Source organism: Carcharodon carcharias, chromosome 23 (genome assembly GCF_017639515.1).
Source record: "Carcharodon carcharias isolate sCarCar2 chromosome 23, sCarCar2.pri, whole genome shotgun sequence".
NCBI lineage: Eukaryota > Metazoa > Chordata > Chondrichthyes > Lamniformes > Lamnidae > Carcharodon > Carcharodon carcharias.
This window is the reverse complement of record NC_054489.1, coordinates 7036230-7061739: the sequence shown is the minus strand read 5'-3', so window position 1 is coordinate 7061739 and position 25510 is coordinate 7036230. Positions and strand designations below refer to the sequence as shown.

At 40.0% G+C, this 25510-nt stretch overlaps 1 protein-coding gene across 2 annotated transcripts in view; it reads left to right on the top strand.

The window, feature by feature from the left end:
• npepps (aminopeptidase puromycin sensitive) overlaps positions 1–25510 on the top strand; it is a 220365-nt gene that overhangs the window by 136850 nt on the left and 58005 nt on the right. For both annotated transcript variants that reach the window (XR_005941289.1, XM_041173295.1), the window contains exons 10-14: positions 10294–10458; positions 14622–14726; positions 17995–18055; positions 22503–22612; positions 23559–23622. Coding sequence is in view for 1 of the 2 variants with exons in the window: in XM_041173295.1 (XP_041029229.1) it covers positions 10294–10458; positions 14622–14726; positions 17995–18055; positions 22503–22612; positions 23559–23622 (505 nt within the window). In the remaining variant the exon portion in view is untranslated. The remainder of the gene's footprint in view (positions 1–10293; positions 10459–14621; positions 14727–17994; positions 18056–22502; positions 22613–23558; positions 23623–25510) is intronic.

Sequence of the window (25510 nt, the reverse complement as noted above, 5' to 3'; positions counted from 1 at the left end):
CCCTTTGCTGTTTCTTAGCTCCACCCAAGCTAATTTTATATATTGATCCTTCAACCTAAGAGCGCCTCTCTCTAATGTACTGACCTCGTCTCATTAACAGTGCTACCCATCTCCTTTTGCAAACCCCCCCGCCCCTATTCTTCCAAAATGACGAATATCCCTGAATATTCAGTTCCCAGTCCTGATCTCCTTGTAACCACATCTCTGTAATGGCAGTTAAATCATACCCATTTACCTCTCTTTGTGCCTTCAAATCATCTACCTTGTTGCGACTACTGCATGCAGTCAGATAGAGTGCCCTTAACTTTGTCTTTTTACCATTATTCTGCATTCTGATCCTATCTGATGTTTGCCTTTGTTTTGTCTGCCTTCTAATTTCGCTTAATACCTTTCTACTTCCTATTGCCAGTTTTGCTCCCTCCAGTCTGAGCTCCATCTCAGTTTCCTATTCCCCAGCCAATCTAGTTTAAACTCTCACCAACAGCACTAGTAAATGTCCCTGTGAGGATGTTAGTCCCGGCCCTGCTAAGGTGCAACCTGTCCATCTTGTACAGGTCCCACGTGCCCCCGAACCAGTCCGAGTGCCTCAGAAATCTGATGCCCTCCCTCCTACATCAATTCTCCAGTCTCGTGTTCAGTTGTTGAATCCTCCTATTCCTATGCTCACTAGCATGTGGCACAAGACTAATCCTGAGATTACAGCTTTTGAGGTCCTGTTTTTTAAAATTTCTTTCCTAACTCCCTGAAATCTGCTTTGAGGACCTCATCCCTCTTCCTACCTATGTTGTTGGTACAAATATGGATATAACAACCAAATGTAGTTGATCACCCTCCCCCAAAAGGGTTCCTATCTGTAACCATATAAAAACTAACCAAAGCGGTGATGCCTGATGTCAGCCTTTTGTTTTAGCAAACATTGAAATAGTGAGATCGACTGTGAACCTAGTTTTTATGTTTAAATAGCTTTGTGATGACGATTTTTTTAAATGCTGTTTCCTAAACAGAAAAGGGAAGTGTGATAAGAGGTCACAAGCAGAGAGTTTACTGAATCTTGTGGTCCTCGCTTGTAGCTTATATTGTGGAGTTAAATGTGAACTTTAGAGATTTGTTAATCTTCTATCATGTGGGCTATCACTGTTATATGAACATTACAAGTGCTGAGTCTTTCTAAACTGTACAATATGAATCTTTGTCTGAGAGGATTGACAGGCTCATGTGTTTGACAATACCACCCCAAAAAATGTGCAGTTGTCTTTGCCAATTCACAGAGCTTCATGGAGGAAAATTCCAGATAAAACATTTACTTTCATGTTGAATTTTTTATGAATTAGAAAATCACAAAACACTTGTGAAATTAATTTTGGCTTGGAGCACTTTATTTTCTAAAATCTCTGCTACTGGCAAATAAGTTTGGCCCAGATAACTTTGCTCATTTGTGGTTAAACTCCACATTTTAGACTGAACTTTCCTGCATACCTGTGAACAGCTTAATCATCAAATGTGCAAGACTTGATGATTTAATCTAGGAAGTTTGAAAGAAGCTTAATAGGAGCACCATTTACACTTAAATTTGTTTACAAAAAGCTGTAATGGGTTTTTTTCATCAAATTGGGGATCCCTTTCTGAATGGCACACACAAATGTTGAGTGAGGGTAAAACTGGACCACCCAGCATTGACATAGGCATCGGAAATGACAAATGCACACACTGCTCAATCAACCCTGCAGGGTCCTCCTCATTAACCACTGGTAGCTGGTGCCAAAATTGGGAAAGCTGTCCCGCAGACCAGTCGAGCAACTGTCGTACTCACCTAATCATGCCTTACAGCCAATGTCTCAAGTTTTTCCATCACCATCCCAGGGTATGTCCTGTCTCATTGCAAGACAGACCCACCAGAAGTGATGGCACATTCAGGAGGAGTGGCCAAGGGAGTCCTCAACATTGACTCAGGACACCATGAAGCCTCGTGGTATCAGGTAAAAAGTACAAGGAAACCTCCTGTTGATTACCACCTGCTGCCTTCTCTCAGCTGATGACTCAGTGCTCCTCCATCTTGAACACCACTTGGAAGAAGCACTGAGGATGGCAGAGGCACAGAATGTACTCTGAGTAGGGGGACTTTGTCCGGCACCAAGAGTGGCTAGGCAGCACCACTACTGATCAAGCTGGCTGAGTCCTGGAGAATACATCTGCCAGACTGGGTCCGTGGCCAGTTGTGAGAGAACAAATAAGAGGGAAAAACCGACTTGATCTTGTCCTCACCACTCTACTGTCTCAGATGCATACGTCCATGACAATATTGGCAGGAGTGACCACCACACAATCCTTGTGGAGACAGAGCCTGGTGTTCACACTGAGAACATCCTGTATTGTATTATGCAACATTACTGCTGTGCTAAATGGGATGGAGTCATAAGAGATATAGCAGCTCAAAACTGGGTGTGGGGCAGTGGCAGAATTGTATTCAACTACAATCTGTAACCTCAAGGCCTGGCATATCCCTCTTTGTAGTATTGCCATCAAGCTAGGGGACCACTGTGGATGGTCAATGAGGTGTGTAGGAGGAGCATGCCAGGAAGAGCATGAGCTGCCAATCTAGTGAAGCAACAGCACAGGAATACGTGCATGCTAAAAAATGGATACCACATATTGTAGACAGGGCTAAGTGTTCCCACAACCAACCAATTAGATCAAAGTTCTGCAGTCCTGTCACATCCAACCATGAATGTTGATGAACACCTAAACTGCGAACTAGAGGAGAAGGCTCCAAAACCACTCCCATCCTTAATGATGTTGGGAGCCTGGTATGTCAGCACAAAACACAAGGCTGCAATCATCTTCAGCCACAAGTGCTAAGTGAATGATCTATCTCTGGCCTCTCTTTAGGTCCCCACCATCACAGACATCAGTCTTCAGCCAATTTAATTTGTTTCATGTGATATCAAGAAATGGTTGAAGGCTCTGGATCCAACAAAGGTGGTGGACATTAATAACATCCCCCTTCTGTTACTGAAATTACTGAAGACTTGTGCTCCAGGCCTAGCCATGCCTTTACCCTGTTCTAGCACAGCTCTAACATTGGCATCCACCTGATAATGTGGAAAATTGCATAGATATGTCCTGTCCATAAATCAGGATAAATCAAAACCATCCAAGTTGCGCTCCCCTTAGACTACTCTCAAATCATAGGCAATGAGATCAAAGGTGTCGTTGGTGGCACGATCAAACACCAATAACCTGCTCACCGACACTCAGTTTGGGTTCCACAGGAGCCACTCGGCTCCCGACCTCATTGCAGCTTTGGTCCAAACATGGAAAAAAGAACTGAATTCCAGAGCTCAGGTGAGAGGTACTGTCCTTGACATCAAGGCAGCATTTGACCAAGTGTGGCATCAAGGAACCAGAACATGGTTGTGGTTGTTGGAAGCCAATCATTTCAGTTCCAGAACACCGCTGTAGGAATTTCTCAGTTTAATGCCCTAGGCCCAGTCATCTTAATTGCTTCATCAATGACCTTCTGTCCAGCATGAGGTCAGAAATGGGGATTTTCGCTTATGCTTGCACATGTTCAATACCATTTTTGACGACTCAAACGCTGAAGCAGTCCATATCCATATGCAGCAAGACCTGGACAAAATTCTGCATGGGCTGATAGGTGGCATTCACTTTACGCAAGTGCATGGTATTGATTATCTCCAGCAAGAGAGAATCTAGTCACCTCACCTTGACATTTAACTGCACTACCATCACTAACTCCCCCACCATCAACATTCACCTGAAACTTCACTAGACCAGCCATGTAAATACTATGGCTATAAGATCAGGTCAGAGAATAGGAACTCAGCATTGAGTAACTCATCACCTGACTCCCCAAAGCCTGTCACCATCTACAAAGCACAGTGAGGAGTATGATGGAATACTCTCTACTTGCCTGGGTGAGAGCAGCTTCATCTATCTTGCCATTCCTTCAGGGTCATTGGGTCAAAACCCTGGAACTTCCTAACAGCACTGTGGGTGTACCTACACCATACAGACTGTAGCGGTTCAAAAAGGTGGCTCACCACAATCTCAAGGGCAATTAGGGATGGGCAATGTATGCTGGCTTTTCTAGCAACATGCTCATTCCCAAGAATGAATATAAAAGAACTATATCTCTTACTCTGAATGTGGTGAGGAGCTAAGCATGAAGTTAAGAGCTTTCTTTGTGCCCGGGAGGATTGAGTAATTGTAACAGGAGCACTGTTCTGGAAGTAATGCCCCTCTAAAGAAACAGCTGAGCTTTGTAAAGAAAGCAGTATCCTACTGAATGCTGGAGTGACCTAGGATGAAAAGGCAACTATCATTACCAATTTGAATATACAGTATTGCATTTCCTTCCTTAGTGAGTAGCTAATTAAGAACATGTCAGCAGGATTGTATTTGATCCTGGAGGGCTAGATGGACTGGTTACTGACTAAGCTCTTAAAATGTTTGGTGTACGGTACTTTTATAATGTATTTGTGGGGTGTGGGCATTGCCAGCAAGCTGGCATTTATTGTCCATCCCTAGTTACCCAGAGATGGTGGTGGTCTGCTGCCTTGAACCACTGGTGGCAGTGTCATACAACTGAATGATTTGCTAGGCTACTATAAATAGAAGTTTAGAGTTAACCATGTCGGTGTAACTTCCTGCATGCGTTTGCACTTATTAATTGTGTCTCCTAACTCGGTGTCCTCTACAAACTTGAGCATATGACTCTCTATTCATTTATCATGTCATTAATGTATGTGGTAAAACGCTGATGCCCTGTTACAGATCCTGGGGCACAGGACTTGTCATACCCTGCCAATTAGAGAACCTTCCCTTTTATCCCTACCCTCTGTCTCCTATCTCCCAATTAATTACCAGTCCGTGTTACAAGATTGCCTTCAATTCTGTGCTCTCATTTTTGCTAATAACGTCTTGTGTGCAACCTTATCAAGTGCTTCTGGACTTCCATCTGGGCAGCATCAATAGACATTCTCCTATCCACCATGCTGGTGACCTCATCCAAAGAATTTAGCTACTTTGGTCAGACATGATCTATCCTGCTTGCTGACTCTTTTTCATGAACTCGTGCTTCTTCAAATTTTCAGTCACTTCCAAAGAAGAATCATATTGGATTCTAAATGTTAACTCTGTTTCTCTCTCCGCAGATGCTGCTAGACCTGTTGAGATTTTCCAGCACTTTCTGTTTTTATCTCATTCACTCTATCTCTGCTCATAGATTCCAGTAACTTCCCGACAACTAAAGATCTATACTTACCTGGGTTTTCCCTGTCCCCACTTCTTAAATAATGGAGTGACATTTACAATCTTCCAATCCAGTGTACAATTACTGGATCTGAAGAACTTAGGACCCTTGCAATTGGTCGATAAAGGTAACTTTCATTCTGCCACACTGGGCTGAATTCAAACCTAGGGCTGTAATTCTGACAGTATCCATAATGCAATTCAGTCCTTTCTGAATCACTGGCTACCAGTTTGAACAATTCTCGGACCAATATGGTGGAAAGGCAGCCTTTGTCCACTCCTCTACCAGTGCTCCTGTGAGGGGGAGCGAGTTTAACTTTAGTTTTTTTTTTCCATTCCATCTGTTGACACATCAATTTAAATTGTATACTTTCCCCAAACGATGCAACAGGCATGAACCTGCAACCCTGCGCTTAGCTATAATCTTCTCTACCCTCCATGAATTATTTTATAAACCAGGTCCAATTTATTTTGAGGACTGTAAATCCAATTGCTGTGTTTTTCTCTCTCAATCCTATTGTCCATTTCAGTGATCTGACTTTCAATAAAGCGCTCTCTGCATGATGTAACTGTATAAATTCCAGTTGCCTTAGTGCCTGTCTGTGACTTTAAGCTGCTGGAGGTCAGGCGTTTTTAAGTTTAGTTTGCGCTTCAATTCTGCAAAATTTATTCAGTGCTATTTTGGCTCATTAGCTACTCTGGCAACAGTACAGTACTTGCCTGTCTGCATCTGCAATAAAAGGTGTGAGTGATGTCTTGGAAAAATAATTGAGATCAAGTATAAACTAAATCTTACTGGCAGAACTGACTTGATGCCCCTAAACGGCTGTGGTTATTGACATTCTGCCTTGTGAGCAAAAGCTTTCTGAACATATGTTTACTTTTAAGGTCTTTTTTTTGTTGTGGAATCTTTCCTTTTTCTTTGTCTCCTTTTTCCCCACTCCCACCACCATTAGGCTTCCGCTTTGAGCAGTGTTGGGGATAATACGTCACACAGCGCTTCATGCAGAATAGTTCTCTTTCCCCTTTTCTGCCTTCTCCCGATCCAACTGTGCCCTCAACTCCCTGCCAAAGGTTGCTATTTAATTCATTTCTGTGCTGCTGATAATTTCTCCAAAATTTGCAGCTTGTTTGCTGGGCAAAGATGGACAAAAATCAGTTTTTGGTGGGATTTGTTCTCCACATCCCATGCTGGTCATTTGGATTGGTTGCTGACCTAGAACATTATAAAATTATCTAGTCATCACTAATGGAGGCTTTCATATGCTTTTTTATTAGATTTTAAAACACTGGAGATGGGAATAAAGAGTGTTTGACAATCGGGACTCATTTGGTTGGCTAAGGAAGAGTTTACTTGTTTTCCAGTTGGTATGGGAAGACCTTGGGCTGCAAGGATGGGCGTGTCAGGTGACCAGTTGTGGGAGGTGGTTGGAGGCTGGAGGTCATGTGCTGAAATCTGTCGGAATATGTCCATTCAGAGTTGGCAAGCCTCACTTTTCCCTTTCATCAATATAAATACTACAGTTCAGAGGCCTAATTGTATATCAGTGGACACAAAGGTTTCCCAGTTGCATTTCATCATTTGCCTTCGTAAGCAGGTTACCACAAAAAATGAAAGATTAATCAAGCATGTTCATATATACGTTAAAAAAAATCAGGGTTTGTAGTTCTGTCGAAGGGTCATGAGGACTCGAAACGTCAACTCTTTTCTTCTCCGCCGATGCTGCCAGACCTGCTGAGTTTTTCCAGGTAATTCTGTTTTTGTTTTGTGTAATTTAAATTGTTTAGTGTTGGACCCTAACAAATTGAGGTATTGATGGCTAATTATTTTTAAACTGGAATTTGAATGTTGATACTGAATACGATGTAGATATTCCGCAGGAATCCAAGAGCATGCCTTCAACTCAAGTTCCGAAGAGCAACTTGTTTCTGTTCTTCAAACCAGCCAAGTTCTTTTGTTGTTTTTAAATTGTTACTTGGTGCTAAATTGTGAGTTACTTTTGTGTGAACTCACCTGCAAAGAAACAGGTTGAGATTTTCAAACATATTTTGCTTTGGACTCTTTCTCATTGACTCAGGTATGGACATTGGAGGAGTGAGCAGAGTGCAACACTGTTGTGTCATTGCAATCTTGACCATTGTAGTATTAATTGTTTGATTTAATATGATGCCTGTGTTGTAAATTATGAATTCTAGTAACAGCTCCTTCCTTCTGGAACCCATTGATCAAAATGTTAACTTTCTTTATCCATTTCAACTAAAATGAATAGTAATATAGTTAGTTTGCTCTGTACTTTTTCTATTTCATTTGTAAGACTGGTGAAGTTTTGCTCCAAAAATGTCTTGGAGCACTTTACAAGTGTTATATCAGCAAATTTGGACCCCTGGTAGCTAATCAAATACTGTTCACCTCTAAATGCTTTCAAAAGCCATCACCTATGGTATCATTACAGTTAATGTTAACACAAAGGAAAAATGTTCTCCCTTTAGCAAGGATTCTTCAAAATTTAACTATTTTCATAGGTGGCTGTGCTTACTAAAAAAGGATTGCTTTTTTCATTAGACATCACTGAAATCATCAAAGGTATTAATCACAACATGTCAATTAAACCAAAAGATTGATGTTGATCTTGTGAGTAGCATTTGTACATAGTGCACAATGTAAATAATTTACATTAAGAGGTGCTTTTATATTATAAAACTGCAGCCAATGCGAGGCATGCTGTTCTTGTTCTGTTGGCTGCACTTGTTAACATGAAATGACCATCTCGAGGAGCAGCAGAACCCTTTTTTTTTAACCCAGCAGCTGCTGCATTCACAGCTTTGTTTCTGGCTGCAAGATGAAAAGAAAACTAGGGAGAGTGGTGTTTCGAGATTTGTATAGTACCATTCCAGCAAAACCTGGCACAGCAATATAAATGTGTCTAAGATATCATTAGGGATCATGTTTTTTTTAACTTTACTCTTTAAATTCAGCATAGTGTTTTTGAAATTGGGTGAGAGTTACATTGAAGTCTTCCTTTGAGTTTTATTCATTTGAATTTATCCAGTTAATGCTTTTATATTTCAAATCCCAAATGAAGCAATTATGTTCTACCTTCAATTAATATGGCAAAATGAGCATCTTATTCCTACCATAATGCTTGAATTTTTTGGTAAAACTAGTTATGATTGGGTGGGTACATATTTTTACTGTTTTGCGTCTGCTGAAAAATAGGTTTTGACTTCCTGAGCTCCATTTATTTGGGATTACTCCTATACATCATTATCTGGGGAAGTAAATCGCGCCTATCTAGGTTTACTACAGATTTTTGTCCGAAGCTGCAGGGCTTGTACAACAGCCAGGTTGCATGCTTACAGATAATAAAATCATTTCTGTGGTTTTGACTAAATGAGTGAAGTGAAGATAGATTATGTCAAGCACCTCTTGGTATAGCACATCTCTTCATTTGATGTCTTAATCATTCAAGAACTCAAATTAAGTTTACTCTGCTGAACAATGTCGAGGTTATATTTATGTTTGGCTTTCTTTAATCGGTGAGTGAAAAATAAATACCTCTCAGTGAACTATTAATAAGTCTGGTGTGATAGGCTATGGTAGCTGTAATGGAGCTCTGGTTTAGGTTCGAGGAGAACTGAGAACTTAATATTCCTAGTGATTACATTTTCAGGAAAGATATGAAAGTTAGGATGGAGAGGAGTTAAGATGGCCGTTAGGGACTGGTCCTATCACAACATTGGAGTGTAAGGATGTCTAGGGACTTGTGTTAAAGCAAAATCCACATTGAGTGAGCTAAGAAATAGGAAGAGAAATTCTGTGTGCATTACAGGCCAGTGGGATGAAATGGATGTGAAGTTCTGAGACATCTGTAAAAGCACTGGGCAATCACTTTGGGTGATTCTAACTAACCCTATATAAGCTTGAATAAAGGTATTATATGTGGTCAAAGTGGGCAAGGATTTTTTGGGATATATTTAGGATTAAAGTGTTCCTAATCCTACAAGGAAACGTAATTGCCTGGTTTGGGCTTTGAGAAATGGAAGGGCAAGGAACTGATGTGAGAGTAGCAGAAGAGTTGGGAAATTGTGACCTTAACATAATCGGGTTCAATGAATCAAAGATATGATAGCTGGACTAGAAGAGGACAGAATCCAATGAGTCAAAAGGATATGGCCCAAATTAACTGTGCAAAAAAGTTAGCCAGCAGATTGGCAGATCAACAGTGGAAAATATACAAATGTGAGGCGGATATGATACAAAATCAATATGTTCCTGTAGCGTGAAATGAGGTTTCTTCACAGCATAGAGTTCCATGGATAGAGAGGTCAAAACTAAGCTGATTCTCAAAGGGAAGGCTGGATTTGAGAAATGAACCTGTGTACCCTGATCCATTTGTTTTATAAATGAGGAGAGGAGTTGCTTTAGATTTTTTTAGAAATGCTTGTAAGGCTGGAGTTATTTTTATTCTTGGTGGCCCAATATTTATTGCTCATCCTTCGTCACCCTAAAGACTTTGAGTCGCGCACTATTGGTCTGAAGCTGTTGGCCTCAGAGCGTAGCAAGTACAGAAAACAAGATGTCTATATATTAGGCTGTGAATTTCACCTTTCCAAGCAGGAGAGAACACTCTACTTGCATGTTTATATGTTTGCTGAGAACTGCTGTCTTTGGCGGATGAAGCTTTTGAGAACACGGAATTGTTTGTTTTCATAACATTGAAAAATACTCGCCAAAATCAGTTTATCGTGGAAACTTTGTGCGAGTCTTGAGTACTTTTTAAACCCAGCTTTACTGCACGTGTGGCTGAGCCTAAGTCTAAGTCTTATCAAAGAGGCCTCACTTTGTGTTCCAAGGTCCTGCAGCTTTCAAAATAGCACTAAACTGAAGCCACATCACAGATGCAAACATGGAAGGATAGCTGCAGCCATAATTTCATCCTTGGGAATGTTGTTAAAAATGTGTACTGTATCTTAAAAGCAAAATGTTACGGTGTGTTTCAGTGTACTCTCTTGTGATTGCAGGAGTGGTGGACCCATCTGTGGCTGAATGAGGGCTTTGCTTCCTGGATTGAGTATCTCTGTGTTGACCACTGCTTCCCAGAATATGACATCTGGACCCAGTTTGTATCTGCCGACTACACACGAGCACTGGAACTTGATGCTCTTGACAGCAGTCATCCAATTGAGGTAGGGCAATTTCTCTTCCCTGAGCCCTTGCACATTATGTGGCAACAAAGGAATGCTTTGATATTGTATCCCATACCAAGCCATGAACTGTCATCGTTTTGGCATGGATTTTAAAATCTGTATTTAATGAAGAACATTTGTTGAAAGGTGAATTCTCTGATCTTTGTAGCTTAACTCTGCTTATTGGCTCCATGGGAGTAATGGTTCTGTGGTTACATCCTTCAAAAGTTCTTTTCTGTCAATTTTTTTTTAGTGTCCTCTTCTAAGTTTCTTTCCCTGCCAGTTTCCTTCCCTCGCTCCCATCCCTGCTGAAGGTGCTGACTCTTATGGTAAATTCCCGTGGACATCAGTAGCCCTGCAGTATGTTGCCTAACTAGAAAATTCTATATGAATGAATGTAGGCAATCTGCTTGACTGGGAAGGTAGTGTGATTGTGCCCACATTTATCCAGTGTTACATATACTTGTACTTTCCAATCAGAATCACTGAATTGTGATCAGATTTGAAAATCCAAACTAAATTCCTAACCCAGGGACATTGAGCCCATTTCTTCAGTTGTCTGGAATTGAAAGCTAGCCTCTAATAGTGATCATGATTGTTGTAAAAACTATCTGGTTCACTAATGTCCTTTAGGGAAGGAAATCTTCTGTCCTTACCTGGTCCAGCCTACATATGACTTCAGGCCCAGAACAATGTGATGAACTCTTAACTGCCCTCTGAAATGGCCTAGCAAGCTACTCAGTTCAAGGGCAATTAAGGATGGGCAACAAATGCTGGCCTGGCTAGCAACACCTGCATTCCATGGAAAAATAAATAAAAAAGAAAGGTACACATCAGGTTTTGCACAACCATTCTGTCAGTTGTTCACTTCAGGTATAATTTAGTGCAATACTCCCTAAGCTATGGAAAACACATCCCCCACAACACTGATATTGATTGCTGCCATGCAGTGTCATAAGCATTAACTTAATTGAAATGTGGAACTTTTGGACAATGACCCTTTGATTGGAGATTTAATTTGGGAAACTGCTTATGATTGCATTTCTGGCCTTTTTGCATATCTGCTGCATGTTGGTTTTAATCCTACTAAATAAGTCAATTGCCACTGCAAAATTGAAAAATGCTGGAAAAGCTCAGCAGGTCCATCAGCATCTGTGGAGAGAGAAACAGAGTTAGTGTTTCGAGTCCATAGGACTCTTCTTCAGATTTGCAGCATCCACAGTATTTTGCTTTTATCCACTGCAAAATCGATGCCTTTGCTGAAAGATTATCGGGTAAGCAGGAAAATAAAAGGCAATTTTATCCACATTTATAAACCCAATACAAAAATCAACCACCGAAAAATGAGCTGCGGTATTCTGCTTGAAAGTATATCTAATCTTTTGAAATATTTGATCACCAATGACTCGGCATTAAATTCTCATAAGTTAGCTCGGCAGCAACTAAGGGGCCGAAATGGATCAACAGACAGTTGATTGCGAGTGACAACTGTTGTTCTTAGTGCTAAATGCAGTCTTGGAGCTTTGTGCAGCCCATCACCTTCCCATTGCCACTTGAGATCCTCAAATTAGATTCTTCCTGTGCCTCCGGTGTTGGTTCATAGCCCTCCATTTCCTTGATATTGCTTGAGCTAGGGTTAGGGGAATGGGGGAGCAGTGGGACAGCAGGAGAGTGTTTTAAGAGGTTTTTTGTAAATGCAAAAGTTGCGGTATGGCAATTCTGCAAGAACTACTCAAGTAGGTCGTTGTTCAGACTTGTATGTTCATATTTTGGTTTCCCCCATCGAGGAGTAAAATAGTGGGAGGGGGAATTGAACTGACAAAAAAACACTATTAGCACGTCTTTCTACATCTTAAAGCGTCTTGCATCAATATGCACATCCTAACAGCTTTTCATTTCAAATTCTGCTGTCATTTATGAAACTGTCCATGTGAACTTGATACGCAATAATGAGTTCCTCCCAGGGGAGTCACTGCTGCAGACCTACTGGTGGAAGGGTGTAACTAAAGCATGACAAATTCGGGTAGACATTTCCTGTTATAAATCTGGACACAGGAATTTAAAGTGGAATTCTAAAAGTTAGGAGAGAATATGTTACTTGAAAATAGGGTCTGAATCATGCCTGCATGCCCTGGTCGAATTTTCACCCAGCTTCTAAATCTACTTCACCTGAAGGTTAAAGTTGATCTTCACTCCCCATGTGTAACATCTTGGGAGATTGACTTGGATATCTAGATAACCATTACCTGCTGTTAAGAACACTATTGAGCAGGTTATTATAGACACTGGTATGCAGAAAGACGCCGTTACCTTAAAAATAAAACACAGCAGCAGCTTGGTGAAATGACATTGACTTGTTTTTACAGGTCAAGGAAGTTTTCTTGAATTTCCATTCATCCCAAGTTATTAGCACCACCTGCAATGCTTCTTTTAAAAATTAAACATATATATATTCTCCAGCATTTTTTCCATCATAAACTTTTCATGCTGTCCCTATAATTCACAGAATCAGGAATCCCATTTAGTTCAGGTTAGATTAAAATTCTAGGTGTCATTTTATATCTCCTCTTTAGCTACAGTTGAAGTTAACTGTTTTTAAAAATTCTCATCATTTGCCGAAACTGGCCTTCTTGGATCCATATAATAAATACTAAAAAGGATTTAATGTTGTGTTCAAACTTGCTTGTATTTTATATTTTTAAAAACAAGTAAACGGGCGCATGCCTGACAGACTCGAGCATGAAATAGCGTGTGACGCGCGGGTGCGTGTCCCAACGTCTTCACGCACTTGTATGACATTTCGGTCAGCGGGCATGCACACGGATTGGCAGCGTGCCCATTGACAATTCAGAGGCCTATTAAGGCCATTAATCAGTTAATTAACCTGTATTTTTCTCTGCCCATCCAACGTTACGGTTGGCAAGTGGGCGAATCGACCAGGTGGGCTTTGGATTTTTGAAGACACCTCGTCCACGGGTGGGATAAGGCTTCCGTAATTAAATTTTTAAAATTTAAAATGTTTGGGCAAAAATTTTTAAACCTACATGTTAAGGTGAGTGAGTCTGCTGTGTAGACATTTTTTCTGGAATTTTAAAAACTTTATTCATTGGTTTAAGACACTTCAGCTCCCCGAGGCAGCTCTCTGCTTTCAGGGAGCTTTCATTACGTGCTCCCCTGTGCCTGCACTAACTTCAGTGCTTGCCCTCCTCCCGCCCTCACCCCAGCAGCGCTGAGCTTCTCAGCACACCTTTCCCGCTGGTTGGCCAGCCAGTGTGAAATCACAGTCGGGGGGCTGATCGTGGGTGGCAGGCCATTTCCCAGGCCCACCTGCCGCACCCCCCCAACGACCCGAAAATCCTGCTGAAGGTGACGATGATTATAGAATACACACATGGATGGCACTCTAGTCCATATAGTTCATACTTCCTTAGAAAGCTGTGGTTGCCCTATGACAACATCAAACTTTTGAATGATTTGGGATGTGCATTAGTGCTGGCCATGTTTTTTTTTACCAGTTTATACCTGTCCCCTTGTCTTTCGGTTATTTAATATTAATTTAAAATGGTGTTCCAAATCCACTTTCCTGTTTCATGTAATAGCTTGTATGCATTATATGCTGTTCCCCCTCTCATTAACTTTGATCTTAACAGGAAGAGTAAAAGTTGTTGGAGCCAGTCTTCATGTTTCAGTTCCCTGACACTTTAAATCAATCTTGTTGGCCCTTTCCTGCCATACCTCCTGAGCTCTGATTTGGTATGACCTTCTTTGAGCTAACAATGTGAAGTGCCATAGAAGTGACCACAATTTATGTTGCAGCAGGGCAACTTTGACAACAATTGTCAACTCACAGGATGTCTCTAATCAGCAATTTTAGAGAATGAAACACAGTAAATGTGAGTTAACCGAGAAACTAAAGTCTAACAAATGTAATTACTTCCTTTCTATACTACTTGAGGTTCTTCAAATTGCCTCAAGTAAAAACATTTGACTCTGATATTATCAACTTTTGGGGTAAGTACTTTTGAGTCTGTATTCTTAGGCACATTTAGATGCAGAGCAAGAATTACTTGCATAAGCACACGCTATTTAGACCACTCCCTTTATGGTTGAACTTCTTAAGTTTTTAAACAAAAAGCATTAAAAATGCAATGTATTTTTTAAAGGTCACAGTAGGACATCCAGCAGAAGTGGATGAAATATTTGATGCAATTTCTTATAGCAAAGGAGCATCAGTAATTCGAATGCTGCACAATTACATTGGGGATGAGGTAAGGCTCTGAAAGCATAAATTAACAATATGTGTGTTACTAGGGCTGTAATTTAGTGTACAGGCAGTTTTGAAATGTGTAGAATTTGCGCTTGTTTCAAAAGTTCAAAAATGCAACTTGTTTTGATGTTTGCCTTTGAAAGCTGGCAATTCTAAAGCACAAATATCTATCATTAACAATACAGTGTATGCTGTAGTACCATACCACGATGGGTTGCGGTGGGGAGGCATTTATCAATAATTATTTTGACCCCATCCAATTTTAGATGTCAGCTGAGGGTTAGTGGGTTTGCCTCTGAGTTAGATGGTTGAGGGTTCACTCCAGAGACTTGAGGACAGGATCTGGGTTAGCACTCTAGTGCAGTTCTGAGGGAGTGCTACCCTGTCAGAGGTTTGTCGCCTCTGGAACATAATGTTAAATGTTTGCCTTCGTGTGGATGTAAAAGATTCCTTAGTGTTATGCAAAGCTGAGTAGGAAATTCTGTTGCTGAGCTAGCCAGCATTTTTACCTCAACCATTAGCAAAAACAGATGATCTGGTTATTTAACTCACTGCTGTTAATGAGATTTTGTCATGCACAAATTGACTGCCATGTTTCCTTACATTACAACAGTGACTACTCTCCAAAATTAACTCATTAGCTGTGAGGCATTTAAGAATGTCCTGAGGTCATAAAAGGTGCTATATAAATATAAAGTTTAAATCTTTTTAAAACCAAAGGACAAAGGAAAATATGCAAATACAGAGAATTCTGGAACTACTTAGTGGATCAGTCATTTGTTGCAGAGAGAAAAAACAAGTTAATGTCTTGGGTGTATGTTCTTCATCAGAATTCAATTCTGATGAAAGGTTTATACCTGCAACATTAACCTGTTTTTTCCTCTTTACAGACTGCCCTGCCGTGTATTTCCAGCATTACCTGTGTATGTACTCGTCATTATTTGATTTTAGGTTAAAATTTATAGCTACAGTGAGAGTTGAAAACCCAGCTATCAAGCTGCTGTACATCCAAACAGGTCCGGTAATCTAATTTTAAAATGTATGTCTTTTTTTGAGGGAGAGGGGAAATGTGAATAAGGGATATTAGGAGGTGATCACAAGGCTGTAAAATAATCAGAGCCCAAATATCTTAGGAAAGTGGAGAAAGTTTCCAATTCATCGGAATGCCTCAATCAAATAAGAACCTTGACATCTCCCTCTGTCTTATATGCAATCTACAATGTTTATTTTTCCTGAGAGATTTTAGATACACTTTTTTTTTGAAAAGCATTAGTCCTGTTGGTATGTTCAGTTGTTGCATGATTGTGCTCAAAATATAGCATTAATTAGAATGGAAATATTGCAAAATTATTTTAAAATAGTTTGCAATCAATAATTTAGAAGTTATTTATTATTCCCACCAATTGGACAGTTTTTTTAAAACACCCTATGTTGTTACCATGTTTCTGTCTGTCTTGAACAGATCTCCGGAATTTTAGAAGATTATTGTTTTACCTGATTGTGAGACAAAGCTAATTAAATTAGAGAGATCCTTGTAGCGTTCTTACATTCATTGCCAGACTCTTATCTGATGCTGTGATTTTGCATAAACCATGGCTACAGGACTAGAGTCAGATGCTTATTCATAGACCTTTTTATACATCATCAGACGCAAAGAATAAAATGAGGAAGAGCTGTAACAATAGTACCTGGGGGAAGGGAGGGTGGTGGGCAAATGCAGGGAAGGAGAATGAAACCTGTGATTATCATCTGCACTTCTGGCGAATTCCAAGAAAAGAAAGTTTCAAGATCACTTATATTGTTATCAGAGTTCCTTAGAATTAGCGAGGTTTTAAAAACTACTTTGCAGCCTTTGTTACGTTGCAAGATTGTAATTAAAAAGAAAAAGCACAGATCATCCCCTTTGTCCTTTATCACATGTTTACATACTGCAGGCATGTGGGCATCAAGCTATAATGATGAGTTACTTGAACCTGAAAGTTTCATAATAAGATCTTCATGTCCTACTTCACGTAGGTGGGCCCAGTTGCATCAGGCCTTGTGCAGGAGTTCATAACAACTCTGAGTTTATCTGCAAGTCATGGCAGAGGGCTGAGGAAAAAAATAAACCCTTCAAGGTCAAGTTACAATTCTTTCCACTTTCCTTAGCTGTTGTTTTTGCAGAATTTTAAAAGAAAAAAAAATTCGAACCATAAAATTTAAGAACTTTCACACAAATATTTTTTTTATCTATTTAAAAATATATATATATTCTTACCATAAAATGGTAAGCTTCCTATTTGGGATAATAGCTTTCTAGGCTGTGTATTGAATCACATTTGGGTTCTACCTTGCCTCCTTGTTTTTCCCATTAGCCTAGAAATTACTGATTGAGATATTAGTGTAAAAACATGTAACATGTTTGTTTGACACTTCTCTGTCTGCTATTTTAATAGAGGAAATAATTCATTTAAAATAAGATGACTTACCTCTTTTAGAATAGATAAGAAAAATGTCTCAAATGCATCAAATGTTTGTACACTAAAATTGCAAGCAATATTTCCAGGTTAATTTAAGCACAGTGGAAAGTGGCTTGGTTGGTCACTGAGGTTGAGTGCGGAAGCAACTTGTTTCAGCACTCAGCCCTGTAAACGGTAAGATGATTTTAGAATTTGGGGGTGGGTTTCCCCCACATCCCTTCAGAAATCAAGAAGGACAAGGTCGGCATGGAACCGTATCATGAATTATTCCTCTAAAGCAAGAATGCAGATAACTTATTTTGCCATGTCACGGTTCTGATGCTAAAATATGTATGTACTACTGACCAGACTTCCTTTTCTCTTCCACCATCAAAACAAAAAACCCTCAAAATTTAATAAAATTTACCTCACCAGTTGGATCTTGTATATAGTTTTCTTGTTATTTTGTGCAATGCTGTCATTTTATTCCAAGAATACACAGACAGTAATTGATAGGTTACAGAAAGTGACGAGTATGACTCAGGTTATTTTTAAAATTTTTTTTGATAGTAGGCATCTGGATGAAATACATGCAATGAAATGTTTTATGGAAGAGGGAAGCAAGACTGGAATTGGGTTATTAACTTAATTATTTTATATTCTGTGCTTGTTCTATTTGTGTTAGCAGAACAAACTGATTTTAAAAGGAGTAAATTAACTTGTCACTAAATTTATTTCAGTTTTGTTTTAGTTTATGCTAGGATGTTATGTTGTAATTGTTACCTTGATTGATTTCATAATTTTATTTAAAAATGTTGTTCTTCATTGCAGGATTTCAGAAAAGGAATGAATTTATACTTGACAAAGTTTCAAAATAAAAATGCAGCAACAGGTAAGCACAGTTCAGCTTAAATCACAGATTCTTTGTGGAATAGCTCTTGTCGCGCTTTTGGAAGGAGAGCTGGGAGTTATTTTGGTTTCCTGATCAACATTCTTCCCTAATCAATTCTACCAAAAGCAGGTTATTTGGTCATTCCTCTGTTTGCAGCATGTGGCTGTGAGCAAATTAATAATCAAAACAGTACAGCAAGCAGTAACTGATCATACATGAACTGCTCTAGGGTATCTGAGAGATGAGATAAGACTCTATAAATTGTCTGATAAGACTGTGTAAATTGTCCTTTCTGGCATTAAATGCTAATTGTTTAAATGTAGCCACTTAGTGCTATTTCTTTTTTGAGAACCAGCAACCTGCTGGAGCATAATGCGTAATCTATTAAGAAGAGTGCTTTCCTCAGCTTTATGACACCACATTATCTCTCAGTGCACTGTGAAGTTGCTGCTCACAGTGAAATAAGTGTTGTTCTGAAACGTAGGTGGCCTCTCCTTGTAACTGACATTATCTGTGTCAGTGTATTATAAATGTTTGCGGCTTGAGGAACATTGGCTCTGAGTCATTGAATTGGACACTGAGCTGCAGACGCTGTGGTGCATCAGCGAGGGGAAAAGTTACTGGGACATTTTGTCCCACACCCCTTAGGCTAATCAGAACTTTAGTGTTGGTCAATGATCAGGGCCAGGCAGGTAAAAGGAGATCCAGCAGGTAGTGATGGAGGAGCCTCAGCTTTTGGCTTTGTCCAACATGTAGAAAGTGCTTGCTACCTTTGTGGATGAGGAGAAAGACTGCAAGGTGGATGAACTAACTGGCCATGGCACCATGATGAAGGAAACCATTCAAGTGGGTGGTGTGAAGAGGAATGTGTTAATGATAGAAGACAGTATATCAAGGGGGATCGATACTGTCCTCTGCAGCCCTGACAGGGAGCTCCGAATGTTATGTTGCCTGCCCGATGCCATGGTTAAGGATATCTCCTTGCAGCTAGAGAGGAGCTTGGAGTGGGAGTGGGGAGAATCCATTTGTCATAGTCCACGTGGAAACCAACGACATAGGTGGAACCAGGAATGATGACCTAAGAGAATTTGATGAGTTAGGACCCAAATTAAAACGCAGAACATCAAAGGTAATCATCTCTGGATTGTTACCCAAAGTCATGCATGAATTGGAATACGGTGAAACTGATTAGAGAATTAAGCACGTGGCTCAAAGAGTGATTCATGGTGCACTGGCATCAGTACCCAGGGAAGAGTGAGCTATTCTGTTGGGATGAACTCCACTTGAACTGGGATAGAATCAGTGCCCTGGCCAATTGTATAACTAGGGTTGTGAACAGGGCTCCAAACTAACGGGGAAGCAGGGTTGTTGGGGTGTTGATTCGGATGAAGAGAGACTTAGAAATCCAAAGAGAATAGCCCCTTAGAAGCAGAGATGGGCGAAATTATAATGAGGAATGAGAAAATGGCGGAGGCATTGAACAAATATTTTGGCTGCCTTCACAGTAGGAAGACAGAAGTTCCATACTGGAAATCGATGATAATCTAGAGGCAAAAAACAGTGAGGAAATTAGAGAAATTAATATCAGCAGAGATAAAGTGCTGGAGAAACTTAAGGGACTAAAATCTGACAAATGCTCAGGACCTGAGGGTCTATACCCTAGGGTTCTAAATGAGATAGCTGCAGAGATAATGGATGCGCCAGCTATGATTTTCCAAAATTCCTAAGATTCAGGAACAGTCCCACTAGATTGGAAGTTGGCAAATGTTACACTGCTTTTCAAGAAAGGAGGGAGAGAGAAAACAGTGAATTACAGGCGTGTTAGCCTAACATCAGTTGCCGGGAAAATGCTGGAATCTATTATTAAGGAAGCCTTAACAATGCACTTAGAAAAGCTTAATGTGTCAAGAACAAGTCAACATTGTTTTACTAAAGGGAAATCTAGTTCGACAAATTTATTAAGAGTCTTTTGAGGATGTAACCAGTAGGGTAGATAAAGGGGGGATCAGTAAATGTAGTATCCCTGGATTTCCAAAAGGCATTCAGTAAGGTGCTGTACAAAAAGTTAATAGGCAAAATAAGGCTTCATGGAATTGGGGATAATATATTAGCATGGATAGAGAATCAATTAATGGATAGAAAATAGTAAGCATATGTGGGACTTTTTCAAGTTGGCAGGCACTGAATTCAGGAGTGCCGCAAGGATCGATACTGGGGGCCTCAGCTATTTACAATCTATATTAATGACTTAGATGAAGAGACAGAGTAATGTATCTAAGTTTGCTGATGATACCAAGCTCGCTGGGAAAGTAAACTGTGGTGAGGACACAGAGGCTGCAAAGAGATATAGACAGGTTAGGTGAGTAGGCAACAAGATGGCAGATGGAGTATAAGATAAGGAAGTGTGGAGTTATTCACTTTGGTCATAAGAAAAAAAGCAGAATATTTTTTAAAAGGTGAGAAACTTGTAAGTTTTGATGTTCAAAGAGACTTGGATGTGCTTGTACAAGAAATACAAAGTTAGCATGCAGATGCAGCAAGCAACTCAGAAGGCAAATGGCATATTGGCCTTTATTGCAAGGGGATTAGAGCACAAGAATAAAGAATTCTTGCTAAAGTTGTACAGGGTTTTGGTGAGACCGCATCTGGAGTAGTGTGCACAGTTTTGGCCTCCACATTTAGAAAAGCATATACTTGCGTTGGAGGTGGTACAGTGAAAGTTCACTAAATTGGCCCCTAGGATGAGGGGATTGTCCTATGATGAGAGGCTGAGTAAATTGAGTTTATATTCTCTGGAGAAGAATGAGAGGTGATCTCATTGTAACCTACAAAATTCTGTAGGGGTTTGTTAGGATACTGAGAGATTGTTTCCATTGGTTGAGGATTCTAAAACACGTGGGCGCAGTCTCAGGATAGGGGCCGCTCATTTACGGCTAAGATGAGCAGAAATTTCTTCACTTAAAGGGTGAATCTTCAGAATTCTCTACCCCAGAGAGTTGTGGATGCTCTGTCGTTTGATACATTTAAGGCTGGGATGGACAAATTTTTGGTGTCTCAGGGAATTAAGGATTTGGGGAGCGGTCGGGAAGATGGAGTTAAAGCCCAGGATCAGCCATGATCGTATTGAATGACAGAGCAGGCTTGTCTACTCTACTTCTGCTCCTATTTCTTATGTTCTTACCAGAGTGCTGAGAGTAAATTGGAAAGCTTTTGAGAAAGTTGTAAAATTTGGATGATCAACTACCAAAGGTATTATGTGTTCCTGCAGTCCTTTTAAAATTGCACCATTCAGCTTATATTGCCTCACCTCATTATGCCTCCCAAAATGTATTATTTCAAACTTGTCTGCATTAAATTTCACCTGCCATGTGTCTGCCCACTTCACCATTTCCTGAAGTCTGTTGCTATACTCGTTTAGTACATTTCTAAATTTCATATCATCAGCAAACTTTAAAATTGTGCCCCGTACACTCAAGTCTAGTTATTCATGCATATTAAATAGTGATTTCTTTCTAATTGTCAAAAACTGACTCTTGCATGTAGAAATCACTTTTTATTGTCATCATTCACAAACTTTTAATTTGTTTAGTGTGTGTATTCACAGTTAGAAAATAATAGATGTCCAAGAGTGATTTTAAGGCTTTAATTTAATTGAGGGAGGTTTTAGTTGCCATCTGAACGACGAGATTAGATTACTGCCTTGAAACACATCACTGTATATGTGCCATCTTTCAGTAAAAGAGTTATTCTCTTTGTGCAGATTTTAACCCAAAACAAAATACAGACTTGGAGTAGGGAAGTGGGTGTGATAGTAAGCTAGCACATGGACTTTTCCCTTCTGTGGCTGATTAAGACTAGACTGGATGAAAATTTCCCCTCGCTGATGTGAATGAGTTTGGGCAGTTTCGACCAGCTCCTTGTGAGAGTTTCCAGAGTGCAAATGGGTAAAAATTTGGATCTAATTTTCCAATCTTACTTTGGTCATTAAGGCTGGAAATGTCAAACCGGTGCACAGAGGTGCTCTTCGAAGTTTGGATAAGGCACGATCGCAACAAGCTTTAGCCTTCATTACCCTTGTTAATGCCAAATATTGGTCATTTTTAACATTGCTCGCAATATTAAGTGCTCTATTCCTCAACATATCTATCATTTTGACAAATAAAAACATCACATAAATGAATGGGTATGCAGAAAGGGAGCGGTGAGATCATATTTTTTCTTGTGTTAAGCAAGCTACATCATCTCACAATCACTTATTGTGTCTACAGTGTAAAATTTCCATAAGTTGTCCTTTGACTGTCATGAAATAAAGGCACAACTACTCTTCTCCATTGTTGCCCTGTCTGCCCTCTTGTATCTCTCTTAGAAAGTGTATGTGGTTGTAGATTTGGGTTTTGAATCTTGGAAGTAGTGATACTTTGGTTTAAGAATTTTTTTTTTTTCTCAGAGGACTTGTGGAACTGTTTGGAACGAGCAAGTGGAAAGCCTATTAATGCTGTGATGAGTTCATGGACCAAACAGATGGGGTTTCCCCTCATCTACGTTGAAGAAAAACAGGTGTGTTGCTAGTCCAGTCACAATCTCTGAATCTGTTCATATCTATAAAACAGAGTGGAAGTGGGCTCATAGAAACCTAAAAATTTACAGCACAGGGAAAGTCAGTTGGCCCATCGTGCTTATGCTGGATCTTTAATAAAGCTTCATTCAAAAATATTTCGCACCATTTCTTGAAGCAGACTCATATTTTGAAAAATAATCAGTTGAGCTCCTTCAATGGCTTAATGTGTTTTGCTTTGTACGTCTCTGTCCCTCAAGCTCTCACGTGCGCGCGCACACACACAGTCCTACTCCCCCGCCAATACAGTTGGCTTCATTGAGTTTCCATTGGAGAGGGATGCACTAGCCAGGGCTTCTACTCCTGTTTGCTCCTATAAATCCTGCTAGAAGTATGTGTGTATAGCTAGGTGAAGACATGTTTTCATTTGTAGCACCCCTCTGGTTGATTAGCCCAGGAATGCGCAGCGAGAAAACTGAAAAGAAAAAGTCTTCAAGCCACTGTTGAAGTGGGAGCAGTATTGGTATCAATGCAGGGTATCCTAACACACTATTGTTAGACAGTCACACAGTTGGATTGTTTATCAGTTGATGAGGAAATGTAATTTTTGTGCTCTGCTATATTCTGTTAACATGAATTTCATAATGCAGTGCTGTTCTGTACAAGGAAAGTGGTCCTTCAAAGGGAAACTTTGTGAGAGCTTCTTGCTCTCGGTACTTCACAATGATGAAGGACTAATTTGCTTTATGGCATTTGAAAAACCTACACAATAATGCCATGTTCCAACTTTTTTTTAGCTCTTCCAAATTTTGCTTAAACGTATTCTTATTTGCAAGTTGCGACGTTTTTAATTTAGGAACTTGTTGACACCAAGCCTTCAGGCTCATGTATTATTTTCATGTACTAGACAGAGTACAGTGGTATCTAAAAAGTATCATCTATTTTCAGCAAGGGGACAACCGAGTACTGAAGATTTTCCAAAAGAAGTTCTGTGCCAGTGGACCTTATGCTGGTAAGAGCAAATTAAATAACTGAAGCTGTGTTATATCTATTTATAATTTAGCCTGGTGAATACCAAATAAACTCTTTAAATTTTCAGAATATGAACCTTTCCTTAGCGCTTCTACAAAGATAAGATTTCTGATGAACATTGCAAAGCAGATTTGATTGTGGTGCTGTGATCCGCAAAAGGTTGCACTTGTAAAAGTCCTTTTTATGTCTTTAAAGCAGACACTGCCTGAAAGCAGTTTAACCTTTTGGCTAGATTTATACTAAAGTTCTTGGAACGTTAGAGCTTACGGAGCTATTTTTGCACCTTACCCCAGCGTCAAGAAATCTCGACAAGGGCATAGCATGCAGTGTCAACTTCCAATCCCTTGACCCAAACAAAAGACACAATCCTGCTACCCTGCCCCATCAAGGACTTTAGTGCCTGTTTCCCATCTCCAGCTGGAAGCAACTGATCTAGCATCACTAACCACACCCGAGCTTACATTTCACATACAAGCAATCCTTGTGATCTGAAATGATGTTTTGAGTTTAGCACAATTTCGTATTGAATTCTGTTTAGTTTTGTACGAAATCCTAATACAAGACTCAAAGGTTGAAAGAGCAACATTCTCAGTCAATGTGCCACCTAGACTACTTTTTCTTTAAATTTATCATTTCCAAAACTTCTACCAAAAATTTAAGAATGTATAATGTGCATATCCTTGGACTAATTTTTGCTTTTTATAAATGAATGTTATAATTTACCTCCATGCTATAACCACCAGCATAGGTTCAAACTGAGGTTTGAAACCAAGCTTGTGGCAAGGATGCTTTGAGAAATGGAGGCTGTGTTGAAGGGCATCAATATATGGGAAGAGTCATCAGTAATTGGTGAAGGACAGCAGTAAATGGGAGAATTGTGGAGGGCACCAATAAATGGGGAATTGAAAGAGGACCTGAATAAATGGGGGCATCTGGAATTGGGTGAGATGACCAATAAATGGGCCCTTTTCTCTAGAAAAGAGAAGATAGGTGACATAGGTCAGTAAAATGTTTGAAGGGATTTAGTATGTTAGATGTAGAGAAGATGTTTCGACTTGTGGGGGAACCTAATCACTAAAGAGTGCAATAAGAAATTCAGGAGGAATTTCTTTACCTAGAGAGTGGTGAGGATGTAGAGCACTCTGCTGCATGGAGTGGTTAAGACAGGTGACCAAAGATGGTCAAAGAAGTAGATTTTAATGAAAACCTGAAGAAGAGCGAGGTTAGAGAGGGAACTCCAGAGCTCAATGTCCAGACAGTAAAGGAACTAGGGGATGCACTAGATGCCAGAGATGGAGGAACAGAGAGTTCTCCAAGGGTTGTAGGCCTAGAAGAGCTTATAGATAAAGGAGGAGAGACCATGGAGAGGTTTGAACACAAGAATGAGAATTTTTAAATTCAGGTGTTTGTATTTCACTGTATTTCAGTGAACACGGGCGATTGGTGAATGGGACTCAGTGCAAGTTAGGATACAGACAACAGAGTTTTGGATGAATTCAAGTTTACGGAGTGTAGAAGATGGCCAGGAGAGCATCAGATTAGTTGAATCTGGAGGCAACAAAAGCATGGATGAGTGTTTGAGCAGCAGATAGGCTGAGGCAGGGGTGAAGAAGAACAGAATCACAGAGGTGGCATTAGGAAGTTTTAATGATTGAGAGGATATCAGTTTGGAAATCTAGCCTAATCAAGTGGATCATCAATGTTGTGAAGAGTCTGGTTCAGATCAAACAGTAGCCAGCAAGGGAGTCAGAATTGGTAACTTGGGAAAAGAGTTTGGAGCGAGGGCGGAAGTCAATGACTTTGGTCTTCCTGGTGTTTAGTTGGAGGAAATTTCCAGGACTGGATGTTGGACAAGTGGTCTTGACAAT